Source organism: Leptinotarsa decemlineata, unplaced genomic scaffold (genome assembly GCF_025532065.1).
Source record: "Leptinotarsa decemlineata unplaced genomic scaffold, Ldec_3_MD MMD2_tig00002974_RagTag_RagTag, whole genome shotgun sequence".
Taxonomy (NCBI): Eukaryota; Metazoa; Arthropoda; class Insecta; order Coleoptera; family Chrysomelidae; genus Leptinotarsa; species Leptinotarsa decemlineata.
Genome location: NW_027412578.1, coordinates 1915804 through 1937298, shown reverse-complemented (window position 1 = coordinate 1937298; position 21495 = coordinate 1915804). Strand labels below are relative to the sequence as shown.

Below are 21495 nucleotides of genomic sequence, written 5' to 3'. Positions count from 1 at the left end.
ATTTTCAATATAACTTAATCATTATCAAATGTGTGAAGAAGGAATTATGTGTGTCCACTCGTTCAATGCATCTAATTGTTCGATCATAAAATTCACAAAGAGTAGATCGCAACACACTTGTTGGAATATTTCTTCAATGTAATCGAATCGAATTTTTTAGCTCAAACTCAATAGTTTCAAAAGGACTTCTTGATTGTCGATTTATTTGTACAGACTTTCCATAAACATTTCGAATACAAAATGTTTGCGAAATTTTAAAGTTGAGCTGAGTATCGTTGCAACAAACATGAAGTTTCTGATTTCCCAAAAAATTAAAAATCCAAATCAATACAAAGTTATGTTCAACTTATTCGGTTGTGATTACTTAATGAAAGCGCTGGGGTATATTATACAAAAAAATACAAATTGGGAAATTATTAACGAGAACATTAAAAAATGCCTTGGGAGGCCATGTTCTGATATTTAGGCATAACTTTCAACTGTGAACAACTCTTTTCGATAACATTTTGCTATCTACCTGTATGCTGGTTGACTTGCAATCATTCTAAGTGCACCTAATATAATTATCGAATATGCAACAACTTTTGGCAATATTTGTATTTTGGTTGTGCAATCAATTTAACAAAATCCCATATGTTGCACACTTAAATGACACACTGTAGAGTGAAAAATATGATGAAATATCTCCTTTCAACATTATCGTCAAATTTAGACAAGATTCTCAAAGATAGTTTGCGTCAACAGTAACCTTCGACATAGACTGTCAAACGAAAATATTTCTAGGAAAAATTGTTTTGAGATTCCAATTTCAACTAGTCACCTTGCAGTATTGAAAGCTGCAGAAGGTACTTCCTGAGGAGGAATTTTGTTTGGCGTTCGCTATCCAAATTTATTTTTACTATTTACAGCACCTGAAAATCCCGTTATTCACGGATGTTATCAATGAACTGAATCTTCTGTTGATACCATAAGTGGTGGTTTCGTAGAAGGAGATCAAGACACCATAGATGTCGAATTTTCCATCATGGGATCCTGAGATTTTTTCCTAAATTATTATTGTGATGATTATTGAATATATATGGTCCAAAATATTTAGATTCACTTGGAAGGTCATTTTTCACTTAGGTGGGGTTAGGTCCAAAGAGTCTATTCGTCCCTCTACCGCAATCTGCAAGGGTTTATTGTGACTCACATCTATTCACAGTCGACCAAATAAACCCAGCTTCCTAACGAAGCCGATTAGTTTGTATAGAGAGTGGTCTTTCATGTCAGATGGTGACAGTACGGCTCTGCCGAACTCTAAAAACCTGATTCAGTCTCCAGCGGGGCAGGCACAAAGTATGTGCTCTGCTGTTTCATCATTTTCTAAACAGAGGCGACACACACTGCCTTCCGACAGTCCGAGTCTCTGCATATGATGATTCAAATGACAGTGACCTTTAAGAAGGCCTGTTAGACATCGTAGTTCATCCCTACTTTAGTCCAACAACTCTTTGGTATCAAGCTACGAAGAGTCAATAAACGCCTTGGAGTGAACCAATTCTGAAAGGTTCTGTGAAAAAATTTTATTCTCCCGGAGGATGCAGTTCGTAGTTGACAGTTGAAGGCATAAGTCACTCAATCAATGTCTCAAAAATACTCCTATGTTTTATATATACTCCAAAAAATTTTAACTGAAACTTTCCTTAATGGTACGTTATGCATATGTACAATTCAAACTCCGTTATAATATCATATTCTGGAAAATTTTTTTCAACATCACAGATCTTATATCTCACTCCTCCTCACAAAGTTAAAGCAGACAAATTTTCAAAGTGCCAGCTGTTATGATGGTGAATTGATGAACACCCACATTCATGTTTTTGGGTATTCCCCAAACATCTTCTCATTTTAAAATTCGATACATTTGATGTTAACAGAAATAAGAATCTGTGTTGAAGAAATATTATAATTGAATAAGTCACTAACTCACAAATTTTATTTCCACAGGAAATCAGGAAACAGCGATTTTTTTAAATATATTCTATATCTGATATATCAGCAGTGTCAAATCCTTCTTTGTTTTCAGAATTGAAGTTGAAAGTATATAATATCGGTATATACTGAAGTGGATCGCGATCTGTTCTATAGTGATCTAATACTGTTTTTACGATGTACCACGTAAAACACGTCTGACTTTCAAGAAAGGTACAGTATCTACAACATCAGCAAACTCATTAACGTCACAGCAATAAACATAACCCTTGGAAATGATTTGCCAACTTGTCGTACCCCATCCATACTTTTCACACAAATTCATACACAAAATATGATCTTGGTGCAGTACGCTCAAAAAAGGATCATTCACAATTATAAAAGCAATCCCTTCCTGCGTGACTTCGTTGTACATGATTTTCCAGATGAACTTTGGAACGGGCAATTTGGACCCAGAAACTAAAAAAATCTTTGTTGGATGTCGGTGGGAGTCTGGAAGTTCAAGGACGTCATAGGAGCCTGTGATGATGGTGAATGTGTGTCGATAATATTCAGCTGCTTTTCGTACGCTGAACTCTACGCTCAGCCAGTTTCCACCATTTATGGACTGCCTGAAAGTAATTGAAATGAATATCTTCTTATCCAAGAGTGAAGTAACTTAATTTTTTGAGATATGAAAATGTACACTGAAACTGATGGGGTCAGTTGATTCTTGATAATAATAATGAAAATATTTCTTTAGCAGTTGAAACTGTGATCCCTAATTTATTTCGTGTTTTGTAATGGCTATTATTTCTACTCCCGATTCAGACGTGAATTTCAAATATCTCTTTTTATCCAAAGCGATTTCTCCTGTCAACGAGAGGAAATGCTGGAACCCCAAAACTTTGATGTTATGAATACACAATATCGGTTTCTAATCTCTTCACTTGCGAACACCATTTACTTTCTGCAAATCAATCTTTCCAGTGTTGAAATTTCCATAATCGATGCCTTCAATGTCCACAATATCGAATGACTCAAATTTTCAAATATCAACGACGAACAAGGTCGCGAAGCTGAGGCTTTTGCAATAAGCAGCGGACTTACTCAGGTTATAAATAAGCCAACCTAGAGTCCTGACTGAGATGAAGAATATGCTAATCTTCTGGATCTATACGTAACAACCAATTCAAAAATTTACATAGTCACCGTAAGGTGACTACAAACTCATTTCAGTGTTGGACGAATAACCAATAAATTTTGAGTAACAATCTAAACCGCGCAAAGTTTGGCATTATAGATCTGCTGAGTGGGATGATCTTCAAGACCATTTCTGAAATTTTTTCTGGCTAGATGTTGGTTTCAGCTCTAATGATCCATCAATTTTTTCCTTTTGAAGTCACGGAACTTATTCTATCACCCATTGAGTCATATATTGTTTTTTCAATGAAACGAAATACCAACGGCAAAGCTTGGTTCAGCAAAGATTGCAAGCAAGCTTTCGCCTCCAAAAATCTTACCTACCGGCAGTGGCACAAAAATCCCAGTGCCAAAAACCGAACTAGGTTTGTTAATGCTCGTAACAACTGCAACCTTGAAATAAATGGAAGCAAAGAACTTCACAATCAGAGAATAAGGGATAAACTGCTTGCCAATCCCAACGGGTCCAGATCCTTCTGGTCGGTAGCTGAAGCTATCAATCAGAACTTCACTAAAACCACAATTCTACCACTAACACAAGCGAAAACAAAGATCAACAAGCGACCCTTAATCGTATGTCACCGTAAGTTACCATATTTAGAGTAACACAATCGAGAAACATGGACAGTCAAGAGCTTGTTTGAAGGTGACTGACAATGTTTCATGAATTAGTTTGAAATTTCTTTGTCTGATATTATATAATTTCAACACTTCTTTTTTAGTTCTTTCAGGGACTTCAAATCATTTTAGACAATAAAAGTCCGAACTAATGAAATTCAATCAAGAGCTGTTGCGCTCAATATTTCCAAAGTATTTGACTGTGTGTGGCATGAGGGTTTGCTGGTCAAATTTTGATGCTGTAGCCTGTCGAATAATTTTGGTGTGTGGTTCTCCAGCTTCCTGAAATAACATTCCTTGCAAGTGGCTGTCGATGGATATCTTTCGAATACTCTCCAACTCCCCTTCAATTGTGTATCAACGACTTATTGAAAAAAACCTGGAATCCAATATATTGCTTCGCTGACGACAGCACACTTGTCTCGTTATTCCATTTGGATTCCAGGGTATCGTGATGCACATCTTCACCGGCAGCAGGAAGTAGCACTATGTTAATGAGGATCTAGAGGTGATCTTGAATTGGGGTGAAAGAAATTCAATGTCACCAAAAACCAAACATAGGTTTTTTCCAAAAAGGTAAATTATATCCGAACCGGATGTAATAATGTCAAGACAGATAATTCCGCTTTGTGTTTCAATAAGTTTGTTCGTGGTTTTGAATGGACACCAATATGTCTTGGCACAATCATGTCGCTGGAACTGCTTAGGCTGCTCCTCAAAAGCTTGGAACAATGTTCCGAACCAGAAAACTGCAAATCAGCAACTTTTTCTGCTTTATAAGGCGCAGATCAGACCTTCTTTGAAGTATTGTTCTCATGTACGGAGAGCTCCGCTCTTTAGTATACCCTGAAGCTGCTGGATTCCATCCAGAAAAAACCACCCACCCAATTGGAGACACGGACATCACTTGCACCTTGATGGTCTGGAACATCGAAGATAGGTTGGAGATTCGTCTCTCTTTCATAAATCCATTAACAGGAAGCGTTCAAGTGACTTGGCATTTTCTATTCCACCTAGAACTCTTTCATGTGTAATGAATTGAAAAGTTTTTTCCAAATGGAGTTGATCTCCAGGAATTCAAAACCACCAAACATAAGGAATAAAGAATATACTTTAGAAATAGAATCCAGTCTACCAGAATTTTTCAACGATACACTCAGTCAAGGCACAGCTACGCAAGGAACGGAATCCCATAAAAAAAATAAGACTACCGAAAAATCAGTTATCACTACGAACTCTAGTATAATTAAGAAGAAAACAGGAGAACAACCTTCCAACGGAAAGAACAGACTACGATCGGCAAATAAATAAATAAGCAACGGCAAGCTGTAAATTAACTACATACATATTCTTACGATTCTATAGGTATTCCAGAAATAGCAATCTTTACATACCTTAGATATATTTATATAATCTCACCATTCTTCGTTATTGTGAACTCTTTCAGAATTTATAGTATAAAACATTCTATTCATTTGTATTAATATAGTAATATTTGTAAATCTTATCAGTATGGATCCTTATATAAGGGATTTTATAGTAGAAAAAATAAGAACATACCCCCTGAATAATTGCAATGAAGGGAAAGAAGTCTTAGCGATAAATAATAAATTCAGTGATATAAAAGTCCTCAATACTAATATTTGCAGTATTTCAAAAAATATAGATGAACTTAAAATCAATCTTGAAGAGCTTAAAGCGTCTTTCGACTGCATAGTCTTAACAGAAACTTGGCACGTGCCTGATACTTCCACCCTTAATATGACCGATTATGTTACTCTATACAATGACAGCAACTACAACCAAAATGACGGTGTCGTTGTGTTTGTAAAAGCAAACCTATATCATTTCTATAATCATATCGAACTAAACGGAAGTGTATTACTGAAAATCAATATGACGGTAGACAAACAGACCATCTGCATCTACGCGTTCTATAGATCTCCAGCGAGTAAAATTGATGACTTCCTATATCAACTTAACGAATTGCTAAACAAAGAGAATAAGAACCCACATTACAGTTTATTCGTTGGTGATATAAACATTGATCTATTGAAGGAAACTGAAGACTCGAAAACATATCTCGACATTATGAGTGAATATGGGTTTCACTCAACCATAAACACCACTACCAGAGCAAGGAATGGATCGGAATCATGTCTAGATCATATATTTATTAAAACGAAACAGCAAAACTTCAACAATCTATTGCCTATAACTATCTCCACCACAATCACAGATCATTACATAACGCTACTACAAATCGTACTAAATAATAAAACAAAAAATGAAATAAATAACAATTCAAAAAAATACTTTCAAAGATTAGACAAAAAAGAACTGCTTGAATCCATAAGCCACATAAATTGGGAGGATGAATTATACCCGATGCATAATCTTGAAACTGTAACAGAAAAATTCATAAATATAATAAATACCTGTATTCGTAAATCAACAAGACACATAAAAATGAAAAATAGTGAGCGCAGACGAAAAAACTGGATTACGAAGTCCTTGATAACACATATCAACGAAAAAAACCTATTGTATCGCCTTTGGAAACAAGACCCAACCAATGAGAACATGAAAAATGATTATCTCACAACCAAAAAAATAACTGAGAAAAAAATACGAGATGCAAAAGAAAAGTATTATGGAAAGCTAATGGAAAATGAACAGAATACAAGCAAAAAACTATGGAGAACGGTTAATGAAATTCTGAAAATCGAAACAAAAAAACAAATAAATAACATCAAAAACGAGAAAGGAGAAATCGTCACCGATCAAAAAATAATCGCTGACATGTTCAACAGTTTTTTCGTGAATGTAGGAAGAAACCTAGCGAAAAACATTAAAAAAAATCCTATTCACAAAAATAAGAAAAATATAACGAATAATTCAATTTTTCTCACACCTACAAGTATGAATGAGATAAGGAACACTATAAATGAATTGAAGAATAATAAATCTCCTGGACACGATGGAATCAAAGCCGAAATTCTCAAAATCATCATTGACTTCATTAGCAAACCTTTAATGGACATCATAAATAGATCATTTGAATCTGGGACATTTCCCTCAGTTCTGAAGAACTCAATAGTAACTCCAATTTTCAAATGCGGCGAAACAGATAATGTCACAAATTATAGGCCCATATCCCTTTTATCATCGATCAGCAAAATTTTCGAAAAAATTCTAAAAGCCAGATTATGTATATTTCTAACCAAATATAATCTACTGTCAACATCTCAGTTTGGCTTTAGAGATAATAAATCTACTACTGATGCAATTCATTCCCTAACAAAAACCATCTATGAATCTCTGGACTCAAGTACCCCTTCAATAGGTGTTTTCATAGATCTGAAAAAGGCATTCGATACGGTCGACCACTCCGTACTTCTAGATACCTTAGAAAATATGGGCGTAAGAGGTACTGCACACAAATTACTTAAAAGCTACTTAACAAATAGAAAGCAAAGAGTGAAAATTGGAAGCCAAATCAGTGCAGAAATGGAAATAACATGCGGTGTACCTCAAGGGACAGTACTGGGGCCGGTGCTATTCGTGATCTATTTGAATGACTTATTCATACAAAAAACAATCGGGAAAATTATAAGTTTTGCGGACGACACGGTAATATACTATAAAGATGAAGACCGGTACAATCTGAAACTGAACATTGAAAAAGACCTAAGAAATCTCAAAGACTGGTTTGACAGTAGATTACTTTCAATTAATTTTGACAAAACAGTATACTTACCATTCAGCAGTCTCTCAACATCCTTGCCAGAATACACTCTGAATATTCAACAAAATCTTGTAATTAAACCTGCGAAAAAAATCAAATATCTGGGTATATATATAGATAATCATCTTAGATGGGACCACCATATACAGTACTTAACAAAAAAACTACGTTGTATTTCATATAGACTGAAACAAGTCGGAAAGTTCGTGAATTACAAATACAGAAAAATTATCTACCACAGTTTAGTAGAATCACACTTGAATAATGGCATCATTGGTTGGGGAGGAGTATCAAAAACTCACCTACATCCTCTTGAAGTCTCTCAAAGACGATTTCTTCGAATACTACTCAATAAACCTGCAAGGTATGAAAGTAATTTGCTGTATAAAGAGACACAAATTTTAGATTTGAGACAATTATTCATCGTTCAGATAGGATGCCAGCTATACAAGAACAAAGCTGAACATGACACTCCAAACCACCCATACGCAACGAGAAAAAGGCATCACCATTGTATACCACTGGTTTCCAAATCTATAGGACAGAGAAGCTATCGTTATCTAGCTCCCAAACTATTAAATTATTTACCAAAAGAAATTACACATGAAACTTCTATGAAACGCTTCAAAAAACAATTAGTATCATTTGTAAAGAAAAATGCAAAAACGGATATTCATAAACTAATCGAAGGTTGAACCACTGTCCAAATATATTGTTATTATGATTATCAATAGCTTATTTATATATGTATGTATGTATGTGTATATGCGTGTATGTATTGTGTATGTATGTGTATATATGTATGTATATGTGTGTGCGTATGTATGCGTGTATATGTATGTATATATGTGTATATCCATTGTTCATTAGATATAAGATTTCTGCAGAGATTGAAATGCATGTATGTATACTCAAGTTTATCTATACTATTATAATATGAATCAATCAGGTATAATTTTAATTGATGTATATTTATTTTACACTTAGTTTTATATTTTATGTTTCGTGACTGTCTCTTTTGTAATTCCACAAACAAGTATGTTTGATACTTCTGTGGATATTATTATGTTTATTCATTTTTATACACAACTCTTATATTATTGTATGGATTTTATTTTGTCACGAATAAACGTCATTATTATTATTATTATTATTATAATGAGAGTAGCTACTTTCGCACAGGTACCGCTCTTAGAGCATCTCAAGAATTTTCCTGTAGTGCTTGTATTTTGTTCCTAAAAAAACAGATAAGATATTCTAACTCACCACTGGGGACAAGTGTTGATGTAATAGAAACTTGCGCTCTGTGAGCTAGCGAAAAGAAAATCCCCACTGGGCGATAAGTGACCACGGGCCAGATATGATTTGGAATTAATATACTCATCAGCGATTCGAGCCGATCCCAACAACTGATTGAACGTTGATTTCTGAAAGGCTCTCTTGTATGCAACATTAGCAGCTACGCCTGACCCCAGCCCAGCAACGCTGAACGATGGACGGTCCGATGTCTTGGAAGAATCTGGAAAGAATGAGTAATAAATTTTTAGTCATTGAATAGTTAAATGGAAATCTTTGACTTTTAATAGTTTTTCCGGGCGGCCTGTTTCTTTGTAGTCCAAGATGCCAGAGCTGCCAGACAGAGCCGTATTAAAAAAAAAGTTGTTGAGGGTGGCCCAGAGAGCTATAAACGTTGGATTCGAAATCTTCTTGCGGCAAATTGAGGAGAATTCACTATTGAATGAAAATGCCCGTAAAATTTTCTGAAAATTTTTGAAAAATCCTGGGATAAAAAGAAAAATCAAAATGACAGAATTTACTTTCCTTGTGATATCCCAATAACCGGCCCTGACATCCTCGATTTATTTTCAACTACTTGACAATACTGCTATGCAGCTTCTGTTACTAATACATTCCTCTTAAAAAAGTGACCACTCTGTATAATTCAATGATTTCGATTATATTAGTTACTCACACTGTATTTCTCCACCGTGTATGGTGTGTTCTGTGTAGATAGTGTTGCCTTCTTCTTCATCGTAGCAAATTCTTATCAATGTTTTGAAGTATTGGTTTGTGATTGGATATCCAATATCTGTTATTCTTCCCCTATTGTCCCCACATCTTGCACGAGTTTTCTTAATTTCTCCATGCACAGTCTTCGTGCATTCAACATCCATGAAATCCCAATCTGCGTTGGTTATTTTCAACGTTGTGTCATGAACACAAACGGCAAAGGTTGCATTTGAATTTGCTGAAATATAATATTGATATGATTTTCATAGATATTTCTTTATTAGCACTTATATCATCAACATTAGCATTTTGAATGGAACAAAATAACTTCCTGAGCTTTTTCAGTACATAATACAGTTGAAAAGATCCCATAGTAATGATAAGACGACGTTTGAAAAAAATACCTAGAATTCTGACGAAATTGATATCTTAGCAGGTACATGAATGCAAATTAATGATAGAGTATGTGAAATTATCAAGAGGATAGTTGTTGAAAAAGGCCAATGTGGTAATTGTGACTCTTTTATAAGATATAGCAAGCAGTTGGCAAAAATGAAAAATCTAAGTAGCGCAAAATGTTATTCCTCCGCAGCTGTTGATGTCAATTCAAAAATCTTTTTTAGATTCAATGATTCAATTATTTCAGAAAGGAAAGTTTTGTTTTACTGTTTACATCAATTCCACTATATTTCTACAGATTTATCGAGCATACAATTCTTGTCTGAAATTGTTGAACTCCTTTTTGATTTCGACAAATATTGATAGTAGTATCGAGTAGATCAAATTGTTAACGCTGATCAGTGAGCAAAAACAAAGCTGGTAAATGAAATAATGCTGAAATGTTCAACAATATGTTTTCAATGTTACTGCAGCAATACTTTATTGGGAAGTGAAAACTATTTTTGTAGGACAAATTGGAGAGCCTGCAATACACAGATGGAAGTTTTCGAGTGCATCTTCCATATTCCATCAGAATCATAAGCTAGATTGATATTGACCTGAATTTCACTAGATCAAACTTCCATTGACTGATATGGTTTGAAATCTCTTGACAAAACAAATAAAAATTGAAAAGATTTTAAACCAAGTTACTTTACGACGATAACATATATGAAGTTACTTTGAACTTCCTCTCAAACCAGTGTTCTTCACTGAGGATGATCTCAGCTTGAAACCACTTGATCTTATGTTCATGAGCCTAACCATGTTCTATTATTCCAGATTTGCTGGTTTATACTTGTTGTGTGTTCTCTTGTGCTCGGCAATGCAAACTTTCAATGGCCTTTTGGTTTCACCAATGTATGATTCTCTGCACTCACAGATTATCCGGTAAATACAATTCTTGGAATCGCAGTCCGCGTTTGGTGGCCTCGTTTTCGTGAGGCTGCTACGGATAGTTTTTCCGGATCTGAAGCAGGTTCTGATGTTGTACTCGGATCCAATTCTTCTTCTCCTTTTCGGTAATTCTCTGATGTGTGGAAGTGCAAGCACTGGTTGTGACGGCTTCTCTTCCTTGCTAGGCTCCTGCTGTCTTTCAGCCAAAGTCTGTTCCACTATCGCTTTGGAGTAGCCATTCCATTGAAGATCTTTCATGATGATGAATCCTTCTTTCATATTACAGAGCCCGAAAGTACGGTCCACTAGTCGTGATGATTTCACTTTTGGTAGATTGATTGTGGTTGAATTCGTGATTCAAATACTGTCTCGTGTGAGTGGATTTTCGGTATACATATGTTTTCCAATCAGTGTCGGCCCTCTTCACTAATACGTCTGAGAATGGCAATTCTTTGTATACGTGCTCCTCCATTAAGGAAGTAATGAAAGGTTAAACGCTATCAATGTGCTTCACAAAGGTGTCTAAATCTATATTCCCATGGTTCCATACTATGCAGGGCTTCTTGTATGCTTCTTCAGTGGCCAGAGTTTTGAACCACTCCATATACAGCGTGACTCACGGTCGATGGTAGGTTAGACGTTTCTGGAAAACGCAGAGCATGATTTTTCTGAAAATTCCACCTCTCACATATCCTTACCTGTTCTATCGATCTAAAATATTTTCAGCATTGCGGCGTTGCCACTTCCATCAAAAAGCCCTAGCAACTTTATTTTTTTGAATGGAACATCCCGTATTTTAATGCATTTTTGGAATCGCTCTGGTATTTAAATACTTTTTTGTCAATAATGTCCTATACCTATCCCTATTTTTTTTTCGAGATAAAAATAAATTGTGCTAAATGTGGTCCAAATCATAGCCTTAATTGAAATTAAGTACATCAGTACTCTCAATTCATTAAAAGTTGATATTTTAATGATAGTTTGGACAAACTATCATCAAATAACACCGAGAAATCGACTCCATATTATACAGGGCGTGCTAAAATTACTATTACTTCCATTGTGCATAAAAGTTGTCAAAAGTTCATTTTTACAAATGAAACCCCCTGTATACCCCTGTATATTACTCGGTAAAATGAGAGAAGGTGAAAAATGCTTCAAGATGATATATCATGTCCATATACCTAAATCGTCAAGTTTTCTCAATAAAGTCGCTTCGTCTAGAAACATTATTTTTTTTTAGAATTTGGATTTGGGTAGCAGTGAAATTATCAAGCTTATAGCAGTTCGGTAGTAATTTACAAAGAGTTATCGACGGTGTTTCGAATCATCTTCCAAAATGAATGCAAATATCGATTATTCTAACGAAGTTCTTATGAAATTATTTATTATACACATGAACAAAGTGATCAAATCATTGTCAGAACGTGTAAAAAATTCAACCAAATGTATCCTGAATTAACACCAATGAACGAGAGGAAGTTTGTAAGGTTACAAAATAATTCTGTTAACTATGGCTCAAAGTTTCCAGGGGACAATCGTACCAAAAATCAGTCATTTCTAGGTAAAAAGTGAGATTTTGTGGGCTAAAACATGTGAAAGTACAGACAATAAGAGAATAGGATGATTCAAAATAACAAAATTGTAAACAAAATATCACATTTTCACAATAAATGCTGAAAATGTTGTCCATCACATTCTAAACACTTCAAAATGTTTTTTGTACGCGACTTGTGGTTGCTTTTTCAATTTCCTGGGGATCCAGATCTTCAATACTCCGCACTATTCGCCGTCGCAATTCTTCTTTGGAAGGCACTGGAGTATTGTATACCCTTTCTTTTAAAACACCTCATGAAAAAAGTCAATCGGCGTGAGTTCGGGTGATGTCGGTGGCCAATTCTACGGCCCTAAACGCCTTAACCAACGATCGTCGAAGAGTTCGTCAAGTTTCCTGAAAACTTCCTGGGTGGAATGAGCTGGCGCTCCGTCCAGTTGAAACCACGAATTCCTATATTCCTCTAAAGGCAAATTTTCAAGAAAATCGGTTACAGTCGTCCTTAGTATTTGGAGATATCTCTCTGCATTCAGTGTGTCTTCATAAATAAAAAAGCTAATTTTATTGTTCTTCAGAATACAGAAATTTTTCTTGATAACCCATTTCTTTTGTAACATGAGGACTATGATCAGACTAAAAAATGTTCATTCCTTCTATTGAAAATACCATCCCTCGTAAATTTTGATTCGTCGCTCCAAATTATTTTTGACAAAAATTCCCGATTTTCCTGTGTATTAATCAAAAGGGATTCGAAGTCTTCTGCTTTTAGAGCTTGAACTTTGGTAAATTTATACGGATGCATTCCGTGATTTTTCAAAATTCGTTGTACTGAAGCATGTGATACACCTGAATATTTTTCTGCACTGCGAATGGAAGCTTCTGGATATGCATAAAAATATGCCAAAACGTTAACAGTATTGTCCATTTGAAGTAACAGGTTTTGATAATGTTGAAGGCGCTTTTAACATGGAGCCATAGTTAAGGAAATTATTTTGTAATCTTAAAATCTTCCTCTCGTTCATTGGTGTTAATTCAGGATACATTTGGTTGACTTTTCTACTAGTTCTGGCAATGATTTGATCACACTGTTCGTGTATAATAAATAATTTCATAAGAACTTCGTTTAAATAATCAATATTTGCATTCATTTTTGGCGATTTTTTGAAACACCATCTATAACCATTTATCAATTACTTATGCAGTTCGTGCTATTGGTAATATTAAATCCCTGTGAAGTTACTGACGATGACGAAGTAGTATTCAGTCCAACTGTAGAAAGTCCTTCATGACTAATCAATAATCCTCCTTGAAATAACGTGAGTTGGCGTATGTAGTTGTAACATATGCCTTTTATTCCAAAGATCGTGTGTTCAAATCCCATGGATCCTATAATTTTTTTTATTATCAGCAGTAACGTTATACAAAAAAATTTGTATGATACATTTGTTAAAAGTGATTTTATTTTGCTCGTGAGTTTGCTCCACTTGCTGACGCTCGTTTTGCAATAATCCCTACTCACAAAATAAAATGCCACTTTCAACACTTGTAGGTAAAACGTGAATAACTATTTTTCCACAAAAACGGCTCCATTAAGAAAACTTGATGATTCAGGTATAGGGACATGTATATCATCTTGAAGCATTTTTCACCATCTTTCAATTTATCGAGTAATATATAGGGGGTTTCATTTGAAAAAATGAACTTTCGACTACTTTTATGCACAATGGAAATAATAGTAATTTCAGCACGCCCTGTATCATATGGATTCTATTTCTTGGTGTTATTTGATGATAGTTTGTCCAAACTATCATCAAAATATCAACTTTTCCTGAATTGAGAGTACTGATGTACTTAATTTCAATTAAGACTATGTTTTGAACCATATTTAACACAATTTATTTTTTATCTCGAAAACAGAGATAGGTATAGGACATTATCAACAAAAATCCAATGAAATACTAGTGCGATTCCAAATATGTATTAATATACGGGGTGTTCTATTAAAAAATATAAAATTGCTAGGGTTTTTTGATAGAAGTGGCAACGCCGCAACGCCGAAAATATTTTAGATCGATAGAACAGGTAAGGAAATGTGAGAGGTGAAATTTTCAGAAAAATCATGTTTTGCGTTTTCCAGAAACGTCTAACCTACCATCGACCGTGAGTCACGCTGTATATGTTGGCTATAACTGTTGAAAGTGGCGATCTCATTGGCAACCCCTCATCTTAAGAAAAGAATAAATCGTTCAGTTGGAAATAGCAGTTCCGTACAGAGCATCTTAGAATTTCTACGATTATATCTATAGGCGAGTTCAATCTATTTTCCAGGTCCTCGTCTTTGGGTAGCTTCCTCTGTATGATTTCAAGTGCTCCTTCGACAAAATTGGTGTGACGGTTTACCACTTCGAAACTGATTACTTTATCTTGCTTCGTGACTTCGATTGCCTCTGGTCATTCGATAAAATTCCTTGAATTCTTCACATAAAAAGTTTTTTCTTGTAGTAGTTGTAGTAGTTGTATTGTTGGAAGTAAAAATCTGGACTCTCTGGAACTAATGACCGGTCTGAGCTGAACACCGTTTTTGCGGATTTTGTTAGGTTCATACAGATGAGGGGGCTAACTGTGGTGTGACGTTGGCGGAAATATTCGAAAAATAGACTTGGTGTTTTCCAAAGTCTGGTACAACTTTTTTTCAACTGATGCAAAAGGGTCCCGATTAATTTTAGTGAATTGCCTTTTTTTTATTTACATGTTTTGTTAATTTTTATTTCATTTTCACTCTGTTATTATTACTCTGTGGTCATTTTGATCTTTTATCTTGAATATTTTATTCGTTTTATTATAGTTTCATTTCACGTTTCATTGCCTAAAAACTTGATACTTCAGCTATTCATTTCAATTTTATTTGTTCTTTCAGATTTTTCAAATAATATTAGAATCATATTCGTCCGAATTATGTCGATATGAATTCTCACGTTTAGTGGATTGTAAGGATGAAAATTTTGATACTGGGTTGTTTTGATGATGGCAGTTGTTGGATTTTTCTGAATACCGATTATACTTCAGAAGTTTTTTGACCCTCAAAGAAAGGGTTTGAAACAATGTTTTGTCCCAACCATTGAACCGGTAATAGCAAAAGTATATTATTTTGTCCCAGAAGAAATAAAACTATACAAAACACTAATTATTTCTTGAATAGAACTGGCCAATACTTGATGACAATCCATATTGAAACTCATTAATACAGTTCATTGCATGAAAATCATACAGTGAACTGTATGAATGATTCCACACTATTTACTACTGATTACATTGACACACTCACTTGGGCTCAATAGATTCCTTTTATTTGGACATGACAAGGTTACCCCTTCACCACTTTTGAGATTGATGACGCCTCTGTTGGGTACAACCAAATTGAATGTTGTAGTTAAATTGTACAGTATAACTGGCATCAACTTTTCATTTGGATTTTGAAGAACATTCAGAGAACATCCTGAAATAGATTAAAATTATTTCAACAATATTTTTTAAATCAAGTTATACAAATTATTTCTCTAGAATTATGAACAATCATAATCATGATTTTAATCCAGTCATTTAAGCTTAAATTAGGTAAGAATCTCGGAATTCGAGATACCCAGCTGTTAGTCTGTAAATACTTGTATATTGACACCCTAAAAGTTGTCTCAAAACCTTCATATGGTAGGGTGTAAGCAACTATTAAATTTCAAGGTCAAAGGTCACAAAAATCGGTTTTTTGCGCTTTTTTTGGAAATATCTCATTTCCTATGGGTTTTTTGTTATTTATATTTCATCAATATTGTAGAATACAAAATTCTCTACAAATTTTGTTTGAAAAAATTTTTTATACGGTGAACCGTTTTCGAGATAGAGGGCGGAGAGCGCGCGGTCACAGCATCACTTCAGGTCAACCGGTGCCTCCGGTCGAAAACGCGCCATATATAGTTGATGAACTATCGATAAATCAATGATTATAAATATTTGTCAATTTTTATTAACTATTATATTATATTTTATCATTTTATTCATGCTTTAAATCTATATCTATTCAATAATACTGATAACCGTTTACTAAAACGTTCATTATTGATGGCGGATTTCTTCTTCATCATGTTGTATGGAGCAGGGAAGATACTTTTTCTATTATTTTTGATAAATACATGAATTATTTACAAAGGCATTACAGTTCCAAAATAATTGTTGTATTTGACGGATATTCAGACTACAGTAAGAACGTAAAAGCTATGGAGCAGCAGAGAAGACCTGCTGCACTTTCAAAAACGTATGAAGTTTGTTTCGATGAAACGATGGTTGTACCAGTTACTCAAGAAAAATTCTTATCAAATCGAAATAACAAAGATAAGTTCATTAATACGTTGATTGAAAAATTACAAGCTGCAAATATTACTACTAAACAAGCCAGAGATGATGCGGATGTTCTTATTGTTGAAACTGCAATTGAAAAATCAAAGTCTAAAAAAACTGCAGTTATAATAGGACAAGATATTGATTTACTTGTCATTTTAATTGGGCGTACACTGTCTTACGAACAAAAAATTTTCTTTAAAAAAGTTGGAAAAGGTAATGTAAAAACGGAGATATACTCGACTAAAAGTTTTGATAATTATCCTCATTCTAAAAAATATATTTTATTTCAGCACGCATTAAGTGGCTGTGACACAACTTCTGCGCTTTTTAAAAAGGGAAAAAGTCATTTTTAAAAGTTTTTGAGAAACTGACAAATTTGGATGAACTAGCTGCAGCATTTGAGGAAGAAAATTGTTCGGCCCAGAGATTATTAGAGAGTGGAACTCAAACCTTATTGGCAGTCTATAATGCTCCGAAATCTGTGAAAAGTCTCGATCATCTTCGTTATATGCATTACGTCAAGTCTACAAAACTTAATAAACCTGTGCAGCTTTCAAATATTCCACCAACAAGTGCAGCTGCTCACCAACATTTCAACCGTGTATATTATCAAGTTCAAACTTGGTTAGGACATGATTTGGAACCCCAGGTATGGGGTTTGGCAATGCGAAACGATTTTTATAAATATTAATCAGGTTAAAATTCAAATATAATTCCTATATTTTCATTAACAATTCTGCAATTACATGGGCAGGTATGTGTTGTTAAATAAATTAATACTGAATAAAAAGTGGATAAGTTAGGAAAAAAATGATAAAATATAATATAATAGTTAATAAAAATTGACGAATATTCATAATTATTGATTTATCGATAGTTCATCAACTATATATGGCGCGTTTTCGACCGGAGGCTCCGGTTGACCTGAAGTGATGCTGTGACCGCGTGCTCTCCGCCCTCTATCTCGAAAACGGTTCCCGTATAAAAAATTTTTTCAAACAAAATTTGTAGAGAATTTTGTATTCTACAATATTGATGGAAATACAAATAGCAAAAAACCCATAGGAAATGAGATATTTACAAAAAAAAGCGGAAAAACCGATTTTTGTGATCTTTGACCTTGAAATTTAATAGTTGCGTACACCCTACCATATGTAGGTTTTGAGACAACTTTTAGGGTGTCAATATACAATTATTTACAGACTTACAGCTGGGTATCTCGAATTCCGAGGTGAACTTACTATAATGACTGGACTAATTTATCAACATTTTCACACTCATTCATTGCGTAGTGAACAATCTTTTGGTTTCCTATGATCTTTTTACAACTTAATTCAGAAAAAGCAATATTTGCAGTTATGAAACCAATTACAAATTCAGATTCTCTGCAGAACTCACAACACTGCCAAGAATAAGAGTATCTTGTCAAAATTGATCGAGAAAAAGTCATTAATTCTTCAAAAAGTGGTTTTTAGAAATACCCTCCTTTTCGATTACAGTCTTCATCAAACATCAGTCTTTTCAAAATTGACTTAATGATATGGAATGTTTTCGAAAAATAATGTGTTAATAAAATTTTGTTGACTTTTCTGTCATTCTTTACAATATCTCACGAGAAAATCACTCACCCTTTTTGGAAGCCCCATTACAGAAGTGTACACAAACAATCGTCACCAAAACCGTGAAAGATCTTTGCAAATACATTGTAAAATAAGACATCACGGTAGCGGGTTATCCACGTTGCTGATTGAAATCATGGCTTGCGGTTCAACTCATTCAGGATACAGTGATAACGTAAATGACGATCGTTCTGGAACAAAGAGATAAATTAATCGTTAACAAATGTAGGTATTTTTCCTGGTTGATTGATTTAACTTAACACACGTGGCCACGGAATAATCTCTTCACTGGAAACGGTCGACAATTATGTATTAATGATGGAGTTAACTTTTTCTGATATACAGCGTGACTCACGGTCGATGGTAGGTTAGACGTTACTGGAAAACGCAAAGCATAATTTTTCTGAAAATTTCACCTCCCATATTTCCTTACCTGTCCTATCGATCTAGAATGCGGCGTTGCCACTTCCATCAAAAAGTCCAAGCAACTTTATTTTTTTGAATGGAACACCCTGTTTATTAATACATTTTTGGAATCGCTCTGGTATTTAACACTTTTTTGTTAATAATGTCCTATACCTATCTTTATCTGTTTTCGAAATAAAAAATAAATTGTGCTGAATATGGTCCAAAACATAGCCTTAATTGAGTACATCAGTACTCTCAAATCATGAAAAGTTGATATTTAAATGATAGTTTGGATAAACTCGAAATATTCAAATAACACCAAGAAATCCACTCCATATCATACAGGGCGTGCTGAAATTACTATTATTTCCATTGTGCATAAAAGTAGTCAAAAGTTCATTTTTTCAAATGAAACCCTTTGTATATTACTCGGTAGATTGAAAGATGGTGAAAAATATTTTAAGATGATATATCATGTCCCTATACCTAAATCGTCAAGTTTTCTCAATAAAGTCGCTTCTTCTAGAAACATTATTTTTTTTAGAATTTGGATTAAGGTAGCAGTGGAATTATCAAGCTTATAGCTTTTATAAGTAATTTACAAAGAGTTATCGACGGTGTTTCGAATCATCTTCCAAAATGAATGCAAATATCGATTATTCTAACGAAGTTCTTATGAAATTATTTATTATACACATGAACAAAGTGATCAAATCATTGTCAGAACGTGTAAAAAATTCAACCAAATGTATCCTGAATTAACACCAATGAACGAGAGGAAGTTTGTAAGGTTATAAAATAATTTCCTTAACTATGGCTCAAAGTTTCCAGGGAACAACTGTACCAAAAATCAGTCATTTCTAGGTAAAAAGTAAGATTTTGTGGGCTGAAACATGTGAAAGTACAGACAATAACAGAATAGGATGATTCAAAATAACAACATTGTAAACAAAATATCACATTTTCACAATTAATGCTGAAAATGTTGTCCATTACATTCTAAACACTTCAAAATGTTTTTTTGTACACGACTTGTGGTTGCTTTTTCAATTTCCTGGGGATCCAGATCTGCAATAGGTACTCCGCACTATTCGTCGTCGCAATTCTTCTTTGGTAGGCACTGGAGTATTGTATACCCTTTCTTTCAAAACACCCCATATGAAGAAGTCAATTGGCGTGAGATCGGGTGATCTCGGTGGCCAATCCCACGGCCCTAAACGCCTAAACCAACGATCGTCGAAGAGTTCGTCAAGTTTCCTGGAAACTTTCAGGGTGGAATGAGCTGGCGCTCCGTCCAGTTGGAACCACGAATTCCCATATTCTTCTAACGGCAAATTTTCAAGAAAATCGGTTACAGTCGTCCTTGATATTTGAAGATATCTCTCTGCATTCAGTGTTTCTTCATAAATAAAAAAGCTAATTTTATTGTTCTCCAGAATACAGAAAACATTCAGGTCAAATTTTTCTTGAAAACCCATTTCTTTTGTAACATGACGATTATGATCAGCCCGAAAATGTTAATTCCTTCTATTGAAAATACCATCCCTTGTAAATTTTGATTCGTCGCTCCAAATTATTTTTGACAAAAATTCCCGATCTTCCTGTGTATGAATCAAAAAGATTCACAAAAATGCATTCTATGTTCGAAGTCTTCTGCTTATAGAGCTTGAACTTTGGTAAATTCGTTGTACTGAAGCATGTGATACACCTAAATCTTTCTCTGAACTGCGAAGGGAAGCTTCTGGATATGCATAAAAATATGCCAAAACGTTAACAGTATTGTCCTCATTTGAAGTAACAGGTTTTGGTAATGTTGAAGGCGCTTTTAACATGGAGCCATAGTTAAGGAAATTATTTTGTTAGCTTACAAACTTCCTCTCGTTCATTGGTGTTAATTCAGGATACAATTGGTTGAATTTTTTACACGTTCTGACATTGATTTGATCACTTTGTTCCTGTGTATAATAAATAATTCCATAAGAACTTCGTTTGAATAATCGATATTTGCTTTCATTTTGGAAGATGATTCGAAACATCGTCGATAACTCTTTGTAAAGTACTTATAAAAGTAACCGAACTGCTATAAACTTGATAATTCCACTGCTACCTAAATCCAAATTCTAAAAAAAATAATGTTTCTAGAAGAAGCGACTTTATTGAGAAAACTTGACGATTTAGGTATAGGGACATGATATATCATCTTGAAGCATTTTTCACCATCTTTCAATTTACCTAGTAATATACAGGGGGTTTCATTCGAAAAAATGAACTTTTGACTACTTTTATGCACAATGGAAATAATAGTAATTTCAGCACGCCCTGTATGATATGGAGTCGATTTTTTGGTGTTATTTGAATATTTCGAGTTTGTACAAAGTATCATCAGAATATCAATTTTTCATGAATTGAGAGTACTGATGTACTTAATTTCAATTAAGGCTATGTTTTGGACCATATTTAGCACAATTTATTTTTATCTCGAAAACAGATAGAGACAGGTATAGGACATCATTAACAAAAAAGTATTAAAATACCAGAGCAATTCCAAAAATGTGTTCCATTTAAAAAATAAAGTTGCTAGGACTTTTTGATGGAAGTGGCAACGCCGCATTTTTGATCGATAGAACAGGTAAGGAAATATGAGAGGTGGAATT

General features: G+C 34.3%; 1 protein-coding gene across 3 annotated transcripts in view; it reads right to left on the bottom strand.

Annotated features, from left to right (window-relative positions):
* Positions 1 to 1934: 1934 nt before the first annotated feature.
* LOC111512060 (salivary endonuclease) overlaps positions 1935 to 21495 on the bottom strand; it is a 45143-nt gene continuing 25582 nt past the window's right edge. For all 3 annotated transcript variants that reach the window (XM_074177257.1, XM_074177259.1, XM_074177258.1), the window contains exons 2-6: positions 18443 to 18624; positions 15748 to 15918; positions 9495 to 9770; positions 8789 to 9041; positions 1935 to 2585 (exon numbers count right to left, since the gene is read on the bottom strand). In XM_074177257.1, the coding sequence (XP_074033358.1) occupies positions 2147 to 2585; positions 8789 to 9041; positions 9495 to 9770; positions 15748 to 15918; positions 18443 to 18533 (1230 nt within the window). In that variant the 5' untranslated portion in view covers positions 18534 to 18624 and the 3' untranslated portion in view covers positions 1935 to 2146. The remainder of the gene's footprint in view (positions 2586 to 8788; positions 9042 to 9494; positions 9771 to 15747; positions 15919 to 18442; positions 18625 to 21495) is intronic.